The 12,468-nt window shown below is 36.1% G+C and overlaps 1 protein-coding gene and 1 long non-coding RNA gene across 3 annotated transcripts in view; one reads left to right on the top strand and one right to left on the bottom strand.

Annotated features, from left to right (window-relative positions):
- LOC140623178 (uncharacterized) overlaps positions 1 to 12,468 on the top strand; it is a 110,150-nt gene that overhangs the window by 8,807 nt on the left and 88,875 nt on the right. The gene's annotated exons all lie outside the window — the stretch shown is intronic.
- On the bottom strand, positions 7,296 to 12,390 carry C32H15orf61 (chromosome 32 C15orf61 homolog). Its single transcript, XM_072809339.1, has 2 exons — positions 12,018 to 12,390; positions 7,296 to 7,520 (listed from the first exon to the last, which is right to left on the bottom strand). The coding sequence occupies exons 1-2, from the start codon at positions 12,361 to 12,363 to the stop codon at positions 7,393 to 7,395; spliced, it is 474 nt and encodes a 157-aa protein (XP_072665440.1). The 5' UTR covers positions 12,364 to 12,390; the 3' UTR covers positions 7,296 to 7,392.

Raw genomic sequence — 12,468 nt, 5'->3', positions numbered from 1 at the left:
TGTTGATTTTTAAATGTAATCTAAAATTAGGTGACAGTATTTAGATTTTTATTCTTTAAAATTCTTGGTTCCTTCATTTTATAAATTTGGAGTTTTGAAAGCATAAGAAACTACAATTTTGGCTTCATCTCACAGCAAGGGCCTTAATATCACGCATAAAGAAAGGTTATGAGATAATCCCCTATCTTCATGGATTTTCATTCACTTCTTAAACATATTAATTTTTTGAAATAAAAATATTCACTTTTATTAAATTAAATGGAGTTGAAATTTTTAAAAAATTTAATCCATTTATTAGAGTATTGATTTTGTATTTTTTTTTGTTATTTCTTTAGGGTTTGTGTAGACAACTTTCGTAGGTCTGATTTTAAATTATGCACTTATATGAAAATAGAGTAAAATGAATCACTTTGTGGTTAATAAATTCAATGTTCTGTTTACCGACAGATTGTTATAAAATTACTGATATATTCTAGCAGAAGCAGTAAAGGTTATGTCAAGCAACTACTAAAAAAATCATACTATGTGGTGTTAATGATGTTACCTTAACATACCAGCTTCAGGGGCTGCATAATTGTTTCTGCCAACCCATAAATTTTTGAGTAACAACAAAATTATTGTGATTTTTCTTACTAAATAATTCATACATTACAAAGCATGTATGTAACAAGGTCCATGAATCACTAAAGCATATAATGATCATATATATCTAATGACATATCTCTTTTCATAAGATGAATTCAGATAGATTTATGTATTTAGGTTAACTAAAAAATACTGTGTTTATATGGTTCATAATTCTATCATAAACAACAATACAAAAACTTCAAATCTTCTTTAAGAAGTACAGCTTCCATGATTTCCTTTTAAAAATGGGAAGCTTTTGTTTATCAAAATCTTTGTATTTAAGCTACTTTTCATGAAGTTTTACTGCTTTTAAATTGGTACTATAAATATCACTGAAGATAAATTAATAATATAATGGAGTAGTACAATGTTCATAAACTGTATTTAAAATGATATAAGTGCAACTGAAATAGCTATAAGCAACACTATATAACACCTCATACTAGTAGTAGCTAATATTCTTCACCCAGCAACTAGGATCTAAAAGAGGATATTTTCATTTACTAGCATTTTACATACTTTTCTTTGGTCTTATCTTAAATAATCTCAAACCAAGTACATCTTTTTAAAACAACACATCTCTTTATACATATGTGTATGCATTTTTATGTTGAAGAATATTTGACCTACAACATTGTATCAGTTTCAGGGTAAGAGTATGTAATAAAGATATAAAAGTATATCTTTAATGCTACTAAAAATGATCCCAAATGAGATTTCATCTACTTAATTAAAACTAGGTTTTATAATTAAAATTTTAAAAATTCTAAGACTGCCATGCATAAAATGATATCAACATGTTTTACCTATTTTAATCTCTAACATTTTTCTAAACAATTATTTTCTATAGAAATCATGCAACCAGTTATATTTCACTATAGGGATATTAAATCCTTTACAATTTAAAAAATTTTTATTTGTAGTAAAATACATATAACACAAAATTCACTATGTTAACCATTTTTTAGAAGATTTTGTTTGTTTGTTTATTACAAAGAGAAGAAAGGAAGGAGTAGAGAAGGATGGAGAGGGAAGGGGAAGGAATCTCAAGCAGACCGGGTGCTGAACACAGAGCTGAATGTGGGGCTGGATCCCAGGACCTGGGATCACGACCTGAGTTGAAACTGAGTCCTACCCTCAACTACCTGAGCCACTGAGGAACTGCACCATGTTAACCATTTTTAAGTGTATAGTTCAGTGGTATCAAGTACAGTCAGCATTACCATTCACATTACAGTGCATCCATCAGTACCAACTATCTCCAGACCTTTTTTCATCTTGAGAAATTGAAACCATATCACATTAAATACTAACTGCGCATTTCCTCTTTCCTAATTTTTTTTTAATTTTTATTTATTTATAATAGGCAAACAGTGAGAGAGAGAGAGGCAGAGACATAGGCAGAGGGAGAAGCAGGCCCCATGCACCGGGAGCCCGACCTGGGATTCGATCCTGGGTCCCCAGGATCGCGCCCTGGGCCAAAGGCAGGCGCCAAACCGCTGCGCCACCCAGGGATCCCTCTTTACTAATTTAACAGTTTCATTGAGAGATAATTCACACGCCATAGTCTTCCATTTAGAATGCACCATTCAATGGTCTGAGTATAGTTGCAGGATTGTGCTACTGTCACCACAATCAAATTTAGAACAGTTTTGTCACCCTAAAAAGAAACCCCATACCCATGAACAGTCACTGCCCATTTTCTCCCATTCTCCTCTTTCCTAGACTCTAATCACTGATCTGCTAATCACTAATCTACTTTGGTTCTGTTGATTTACCTGTTCTGGACATTTCAGATAAATGGAATGATGTAATATGTGGTCTTTTATGACTGGCTTCTTTCCTTTAGCATGATGCTTTCAAGCTTCATTACGTGTTGTGTTTATCAGTTCATCATTCCTTTATTTGATTGAATAATATTCCTTTGTGTGAACATGCCAAATTTTATTTATTCATGCATCATCAACTGGTGGCTGTTAGGGTTGTTTCCATTTTGGGGCTAGAATGAACAATGCTACTATGAACATTTTTGTACAAGTTTTTGTGTGAACATGTTTTCAATTCTCCACCATATATACCTAGGAATAGAATTGCTGGGTCATACAGTAATTTCATGCTTAATATTTTGAGGAACTGCCAAACTTTCCCAAAGTTGTATCATTTTACACTCCCACTGGTAATACATGAGGGTTCCAATTTCTTGAAATAAATGACATCCTTGGCAACACTGGGTATCACTATCTTGGGATTATAGCCATTCTAGTAGGTGTGAAGTAGGATCTCATTGTGGTTTTGAGCTGTGCTTCCCTAACAGTTAATGTTAACATCTTTTCATGTGCTTAAAGCAAAAATTTGTATAACTCATTTGGAGAAATATCTGTCCAAATCTATTTTTCTATTGGGTTGTTGAGTTATAAGAGTTCTTTATATATTCTAGCTGCAAGTCCCTTATCAGATTCATGATTTGCAAATATTTTCTCCCATACCATCAGTTGTGTTTTCATTTTCTTGACAGCATTCTTTGAAGCACAAAATTTTTAAATTTTGATGAAGTCCAATTTATTTATTTTTTCATTTCTCATTTCCCTTATACTAACTTATTCTTTCCCCAAATAAGATTTTATAGCAAACTCTACACAAAATCAATTTTTTTCTTTCTAAAAAGATATTCTTTAAAAAGATCGAGAGAGAGAGAGAGAGAGAGAGAGAGAGAGAGCGCACAAGTAGGGTGGAGAGGGAGAAGCAGGCTCCCCATTGAACAGGGAGCCTGATGTGGGGCTTGATCCCAAAACCCTGGGATCATGACCTAAGTGGAAGGCAGATGCTTAACCAATTGAGCCACCCAAGTGCCCCCACAAAATAATTTCTTTACTAGAAAACTAACTGAACTTTTAGAAACACACCAAAAACAATATGGGTTTATTTTATCCCAGTTGTATTAAATGCCTTCTCAATTAGCAGAACAGAGTTCTGAGAAGTAGCTGGAGAGTCAAACTTGTGTCAGTTGGAAACTATTTTAGCCACATTTTAATTTAAAGAAAAAAATTTTTCTCAACATCTCTAATTTGTATTACAAAAATACTCTGTGGACCATAGTCACTACTAATAACACTTCTTATTGTTGAGAAAGCTCTTGTGAAACATTTGTCAAGCACATAAAATAGTATAAAAGTGAAATATAGTAATTAAGATTTGTGTTCTATCGATTGTGTAGCTAAAGTAATTTTTCATTACTAACATAAGATTTAATAAGTATAAGTAGTTAAAGATTCTGACTTGGCACTAGTCATTAGCATGTAATTGAACTAGTAAAAAAATCAGTTAAAGCTGTGTTGATTACCACCTTATCTTTGAAAGGCAATTAAAGACCTCAATCATTGCAACAAGATTTGATTGTGCAGCCTTTATTGGACATTGATCTTTCAGCAAAGTGCAGTTACATTTTCCATTAATTTACAGTAACACAGTTTAACTTTGATACCCTAGACTGTTGACCCAGGTGAGATGTAATGCTAAGTACTCGTTTAGGTTAAGATGCCCTCAAACATTATTACTGTCTGAATGGTAAGAGCTGAAAAAAAGTAGATACCTGATCTACTGACTTTAGGATAAGGTTTCTGTTATCTGCATTAGCTTTTAAATGAAATGAAACCAAGATCCTTGTCTTGATGTCACCACATCCATTTAAACGTCATTCATTCTTTAATAGAATTGAGATATTTCATGAAGCATTATTGTTCTTCTAGTTTTGAGTGAACATAAATATAAATGACAAAAAATGAAATGTACATTGTTAAAGAAATACATATGGCTTTTAATAATTAAAAAATGTTTCAATTTTTTACTGAAGTCAACAATTAACAAAATATGTGTGACCAAAAAAGGGTGATAAAATAACTATTTGTCATTTTGGTATGTTAAGACATTAGCACTGAAAAACTAGGGATGTTTATGTTAGCAACCTCTTTCATGCCCCCAATTCTTATTGCATCTTTATGGTGGCTCACAGTTTACACAGGAACTAAAAATTTTGTCCATAAATTTCTTCCAGTACTTGATAATTGATTTGCATAGAAGGAATAATAGAGGATTTGTAAAATGTTATACTAAAACTCATCTTCCATAAAAAAAAATAGTTTTGCCTGGAAAAGACAAAATCCCATCAAAGAAATATTGGCAAAAAAGCTGTTTTGGGTTGTTTCATCAACTAAGGATATTCCTAATATCCAGAAGGACAGGGTCAACTCAGAACCCTTTCTGCCATCTCAGGCATAATCAGCTCTCATGCAGGCATACATACAATGCCTCAGTGTGTCTCTTCCTTTCTTTCTCTCACCTTATATTTAAACTTCTTTCATTAATGAAGTTCTTTACATATAAATACATATGGAAAGGAAGAATGATTACAAACAAGCTTTTACTGAAATAAAACTGACATTTGCTTACAAGCATATTTATCATACATTTTAAAGTAGAAAGGTTTCTTGTTTTGTTCTCAGATTACAGGTGGAAAAACTAAGACACAAAGGAGTCATTAGTTTGAGGTCAAAAAGTAATACAGCACTAACCCTAAAAATAGAATCAATCTCCTGACTTCTAGCATTTATACTTTATCCCTTTTAGGGCACAATGCTTCCATGTCATATTCAACTTTAAAGGAAAAACTTAAACCATTACTGTTCAATGGGGAGCATTTTTAGACTAAACGTTTCACTGTAGGACTTAATAAATCCAATGAATGATATTTTAATATTTGAAGTATGGCCTTAGCCATTGTTGAGTTCATCCTTCACCATGATCAACTCCATGAGAGCAAGAGGTCTATTGATTTTCATGTAATACAAGAAAATATTACATTTGCTTAATTGTTACACAGTGAGCACAGGAGACAAGAAATCAAGGCTCTATTTAATGCTGCAAGCAGCAGAGAATTACAAAGATCAATAGGGTAGTTTGTCAAGATCTTCTCCAAGGAGACTTACCTATCACTATATGGACAAGAAGTCACAGTGACTATAGCTATTGAAAAACAGGTAAGCAGAGTCAGCAGTACAAATTATCAGAAATCAAACAGGCCAGTGTGAAAAGAAGTGCAACTCTACTGAAAAGCTGTATTTATAGTCTGGTAATTAAAAACCATTTTATCAGCCTTGTGCTGGGACCAAACCTTTACAGCAAGTATTGACCAGACCAGCAACAGTGAATGAGCACTATTTGACTTAAAACTTATGAGCTATAGTTATTTAACATTGCCCATTACAGGGGAAATCAGTTCTAGCCTTCCTTGCAAAATGCTAATAGCCAGTTTTATTATTAATGAAGCTTAATGTAACACTATCTCCTTTGTGTAAGCCATTCATTTAAGTAGTGTCAAGTATATTCTTCTGGACTAAATATATTGGCATAAGTACTTCTTTGATTAAAGTGTTATTTAGAATTACTTCTAGACAAGGGAACACTACATATATTTGAAGAAGAGCTCACTCTCTGCAGCTCATTTAAAACCACCATCTTTAGCAAACTCAGTTTGTATTACTTTATTCTGGTATTTTCACCTCAGTCCCTGCCACTCACTATCTCTACTGATTTGCCAGGAGCAAGCACCCAAATGCTGGTTAGATTGTATTTTATAAAATATTTTGCTATAATAATGTGTGAATGTTGCAGAGTATCAGCAAAACATTAACATAAAATGATATATAATGCATGTTTGTAATTATGGGAGAGATCATAAATCTTAAACACCCATTGGTTTAGAAATTAAATAGTTCTACTTAGTTCTCCCTAAATTACTCCAAATTTCTGAAATTTACCATTCGTCTGGGTATTTTGTAACTACCCCCAAGGATAAATTTTTTTTTAATGACTTTGCTTTCAAAAATGCAATTAACTTAATAAAATCTTAACACAAAACTGCCATCAGGTCTTTAAAATTTCAGCCCATTTCCCATCGCCAAGAAGTGTATGGATATGTACCATTTCAGCTAATTGCTTTTATAAACCGTCACCAAATTTATTCTTCTGGGTCTTTCTAGGTCTTAATTGTTCTTACAGCTTGATCAGCATGCTATTTTAACTTTTAGTAAGTCCTAATTTCATTCGTCTTGCTACATTTACATTAACCAGAGTCATTATTTTTTAGAAAGTAGTATGGTATTGGATGTTTAGGCAACAAGAAGTTTCAACACTACATCTAGACCTGTCATCCAGGTAAATGGCACAAGGGCTTTAACTTTAAAACATTCCCATTGAAAATCCTAGCAGCTGAATAGATTAGATTTCGTGTTTCAATGAGAATTCATCAGTTTTGGATTTGACAATGTTGTTATCTCCACATATATCCTAAAATCCTTTACTTCTTTTTTCAGTATCATATAAAAGATTTGTCCCCTCCCTTCTTTGTGTGGATGTCTCCATTTTATCTTCAAAGAATCGATTTAAATTAATACCTAAATATAGAATACACATGTATGTGTGTATATATATGTTATAATCATTTTTTATCTGTGATTTAACCTAATTCTAGGAATAAAAATTGGTATATGCTTCATGCATCTGTAGTTTCCATTGGCTAAACTAAGCATACAATATGTAACAATGTATGAAAAGCTTTACCTCTTGGGGGCAATGATTCATCTTAAAGAACCCAACACTGTAGAAAGAAAAAGGTGTTTGCAAAAGTTTTATTTTAAAGGGTCAAAAATAAACATTGCACATACACATAAGAGAAAATCCACTGATAATTATGTTCTTCGATGAACACCTTCAATACATGGCACCTTCATCTTCTTTATTTAGAAAATAAACTGTTATTGGTCCATAACTGGTATGTACAGTCTCTGTGACTCTAGCAAATAACCAGGAGCCAAGTCCATATAATAAAGTTGGAATACCTAGAAAATAAATGAATATGTTATTTATGAACATCAATGCTTATTAATCACGCATCCACGTATTTGTCACGGTACAAATCACAAAGCACTTTTCAGCAACATCAACAAATTGTAAAGTTATGAAAATATAAAGATACGAGTAAAGACTGACTCTATCTAAGAGTTCAATTTCATCAGTTTGTGGTACATGGTAACAACTGTGTGAGCCTAGAGATTTTTAAAACTATGGATAAGGCTGGTTTAAATTTTAATTCAAAGCACTTTATAAGTATTAATTCATTACTTCCAAGTCATTATGAAGTAATTCTATATTGTTTTCACAAATAAGCAAATAGAATATTCATTAATTTAGTTGTAGATGCTCTGGATTATAGGCCTTGAGAGTAAATTACTAGGTCAACTTTACTGTGCTTTACGTCAGACAGTAACACTGATGGCTAAAGTAATTTTTTGTACAACTTAAAAGAAACTGGGTCAAAGAGGCGTCTACTAAACCTAAGGCAAAAACCTAACTCTAAGGAAGATTTTACTATAACAGGTATGAGAAATATTCCCATGAGTATTTTTACAACCGATTTGAAAACAATCTTGTTTCAGCCTATTTGAAATAGGTATAGAGTAGATTCCAACATGTTTCTTCTTTGGAATGTTTCCATTTGACAAGATTTTGCTGTTATATTTGAGATTAGTTGCTGTTTGCAATACAGGAAACTAAACATATACTAACCAGAGATAATGGATTAAGCACTCATGCATATGACACTATATTGGACACAAAATAAACTTTCACAGCTCCTATCTTTTTTAAGGCACTTATTTAAAATCAATGACTATTAACATATTAAAAACATGTATAAAACCACGGGCATATGAATCAGTAACAAATATTGTATGCTCCACACAAGTATTAATTTTATTGTTCCTGTGTAGGAGTTGGACAGAAAAATGACAATTTAAAAGAAGAATGTACATTTGTAAAACCCTCTTTCTAGTTAATAGAGAAATCATATGCTCAGGACTAATCATATTGCTAAATTTTTATTCTTTCTGCAAGAATATATTTGCTGTGTTATGCTCGTTTTGAGTGTATAAGTGCATTGGACTATTTTGTGCTTATTCCCTGAAGCGGCATTCCAACCACTGTGATGCCAGAGATTAATCAGGAGAAGCATCACTAGCTGGCAATGAGAACAGGCAAACACGCCCATTCAGGCTGGCACCTCTATTTTTAGGAATATACTGGGTCACAGTTTGTCACTATCACAGGGTTCCCTGGGACTCCCAGTGAAATCTGTGACAGTATATTGCCTTCTTTGCCTTGGTAATACCCCAAAGAATCTCTGAATGCTTCAAAGGAATATCACCAAAAAGTGACAAAAGCTGGCATCATAAAGCTATTTATCAAAAAGAAGAAAAAACAGGCAACTGGAGTATGGGTAGGGAAGTGGACAAAAAAACAAAGCAGAAGTGAGTGAAGAGTAGGGGGAGAAGTTGAAATAAAAAGCAAATTTAAAATACAGTATCACAACTTTAGAGCTGAAAATCAATGGAGGGAGAAAAAATGGGTTCTAGAAACAATTATTAATTTTCTAAATATACTGACAGTAAAATATATAAAATATGCCTTTTAAACCAATGCTAAGGATATAGATTTAAGGAATGGCTGGTGAAACCGAAATGTTGTTTTATAGTACTTATCAGTTTCCAGTTAAAATATTGACACGTTTTAAAAACCACACAAATCAATGGCCAATATTTTTTCAGTTAAAATGGAGAATGGACCAGATTACTAGCTTATAATAATTGCATGGTCTCTTATTAAGAAACAGCGAGGAACCACTATCAGTAATGCAGTTTGACAGGGTGTGATACAGGAGTCAGAAATTCTTTTCTTTTTTCCTGCAGTCTACTTAATGCAGTCAAGCTAAAATGAGGAGATTTGCCACTTCCATAATTTAAACATAAAAAAATAATTTTCTTTATCTATATCACATATGCTATAAAGTCTATAAAATTCCATTAGAAATTAAATTTTTCCCAGACTGAAACATAACATCAAAATGAACATGAAAGTCAGTTCTTTGCATAATTCATTTTGAGTCAGCTGAACAGTAGGTAAACCACTGTCAAATTAAGCACTTAAAAAAAATTAGAACTTCTTAGCAAGTCTCCGATTACCCATTCATTCCAATGGTAAGTTGCTTTTCTTAAATCTCAATCTACTTCCCAGCAGGATACCCCAACTGATAAACCATCAGTAAAATGTCAGCTTCCTTTGAAGGGAAGGCAGAGGAGAAAGGGAACAAATGGTAAAAGAGAAATCTTTATTATTTACAAAAGAGAAAAATGAATGACTCTGATAATTGCCACTTTAGAAGGGAATAAGAGGAATAAAATCCTAAGTATTTTTATTAATAGAATAGGTACTTGATGATCCAGAGAGGCAACTATACATCACAGAACAGGAAAGAATTCATTATCTAATTCCCTACCTTAAGACAAAAAGAAAAAAAAAAAAAAAACATTACCAAATTGGTGAACACATTACTGTTTAAAAGTCCAGGAAAAATTCCCTTTATTAGTAAAAGCCAATTTGTATTAAAGCATGCGTGAGCAGAAAGTTTTCCTTTTTTGTTTAACTTAAAAGTCTTATTCCCCTTTAGGCAGGATTTTTCGAATTTCCAAAAGACCATTAAATCACTCTTCAGCCTTCTCTTCCACATAAAGAAACTACAGCTTTTGTTTCTTTCCTCAAAATGTTTCACTTCTTTGTGTGACGATGTTCTGTGTATTCTACTTTTCTTTGGATTTCTTCATATTTATATTTAAAAGAGAAGCCCCTAATCATCAGGGTGTTCTTAAAGTGTTAAGTTTTAAGTGAAAAATTTCTTTAAAAGGCATTTGGCTCATTCATGGTTTACCTATTATCTTCCAATTATACTTTTCCTAACCTGTTACTTTTTACATTTGGGATGAATGACTGCTTCTGATCCTAAGAAGAAAACTCTAAGATAAACATCTTCCTCAATCTATTCATCACTCCAGTCTTTCCAAATAATTTTGAATCGACTCTTCGAAGTGAGCTTACCCTTCAACTTCCAATCAACCTCAAAATTAGTGGGCAGGCTCTTTATAGTCCATCAGCCAAACAGACATTTTTAAAGAATTACACATTGCTAAATAATCTTCTCCTTGGTGGAATGAACCCAGGAAAACCTCAGTAGACCAATGGCTCAAAATTCCCATGACAAGACATATGTGAGTTATTAAAAGCAAAAATACATAAATACCATATTTAAATTTAATGAGCCATCAGATTATATAATAATACCAGCGCAGGTGCACAGGGGGTTCAGCTTTAACTCTGGTTGTAAAAAAACTGGTTGGCTAACATGGTTCAGCTCCCACATCTAGATCCCGAATTACTAAAATCTGGATCAATGTGGGTTTAACTTATTAATAGGTTCAAAACATCTTGAGGCCTCTCGATACAGACACACACGATGTGCCCCTGTTGCAATGTTCATGCCTCTTCTGTCATTAGCCAAAATAAGCATCCAGCAAGAGTAAATACTCCCAGAATTAGAATATTCCCATTAAACAAACAAACAAACAAACAAACAACACACAGAGATATTAAGAGGCAGAATATTTTAGTACCCTTGAGGCCTAACACCTAAAAGAAGCTGAAACGACTGGTGAAAACCTTTCGTGCTTTCAGTAAAGCGCACTTGCTAGGGTTTCATATAAAGAAAATAATGAAGTTCAGAAAGTAGTTCCAGTTTTTATAATAAGGAACGCGGCGAGGAAGAGGACGGTAACGGGGTCGAATCCTGCCATTTCAGTAAGATTATTTCTTGACTGCAGAGCCACTTTGCAGTGGGGGCGTTTCCTTACACCAGCCTTCTCACTGCCCAAGGTAGGGGTGATCCTGGGCAGGAGCTGCAGCAGGTGAGCCGGGAAGGAAGGCCTCCGCCCCAGAGGGGTGATGCAGTGTGGTCCCTCCCTACAGGTCTGGATAAAGACCCCACAGGTCTGGGATAAAGCCCTACTTTATTTATTTTTTTAAAGGCTTTACCTATGTATTCACGAGAGACAGAGAGGCAGAGACCCAGGCAGAGGGAGAAGCAGGCTCCGTGCAGGGAGCCCGACGTGGGACTCGATCCCGGGCCTCCAGAATCACGCCCTGGGCTGAAGGCAGGTGCCAAACCGCGGAGCCCCCCAGGGATCCCCGAAGCCCTACTTTCCTGGGAACCACGGACTCCAACAAGCACCTACGGGGAGGGGTGAAAGGGGGTGGGGGTGGGGAGGGAATCCAAACCACCGCGGCCGAAGCGTGGGTGGGACGCGGAGGCAGAGTCTGGGGACCGCAGGTGCGCGGGGCCGAGGCGGGGCTCGGGGCCGGGGTCTCGGCCTCTGAGCCGCGGCCGTCGTGGTGCTTTGCAAACACCGATGCCACTGCCCCGGGGGCGCGCTTCCCCGCCCGGGGCCACTCACCCAGGTTGACGACCTTGAGCGCCGTGAAGAACCGGTCCTGCGCCGCCAGGTCCTGCCAGGGGGCCTTGGAGCAGTGGTACTTGATGAAGGGGAAGCAGCCGGTACGCAGGACGTGGTAGTTGGCGCCCTGCACGGGCCAGTTGAAGTGCGAGAGGCCGAACTGGTCGTTGCGGACGGCGCTGTAGGGCACGCAGAAGGAGGTCCAGTGCGGCAGGCGCCGCTGCAGCAGGTGCCGCGTCAGCACCTCCGAGGCGCGGGGCTTCGAGCGGGAGGCGGCGCCCGAGGCCCAAGGCCCGCACAGCAGCAGCCGGACCGCGGCCTCGTGGGCCCTCCGCAGGGGCTCCATGGCCGGCCCCGCTCCGGTCCCCGCCCCCTCGGCCGCCGCGGGGCGCGCGCCGCGTGGGGGGCGGGGCCGTCCGAGCGCGCACGCGCGCACGCGCCCTGGGGCGAG

This window comes from Canis lupus, chromosome 32 (assembly GCF_048164855.1).
Source record: "Canis lupus baileyi chromosome 32, mCanLup2.hap1, whole genome shotgun sequence".
Taxonomy (NCBI): Eukaryota; Metazoa; Chordata; class Mammalia; order Carnivora; family Canidae; genus Canis; species Canis lupus.
Note: the sequence above shows the minus strand (reverse complement) of the source record. Positions and strands in the feature narration are given on the sequence as shown.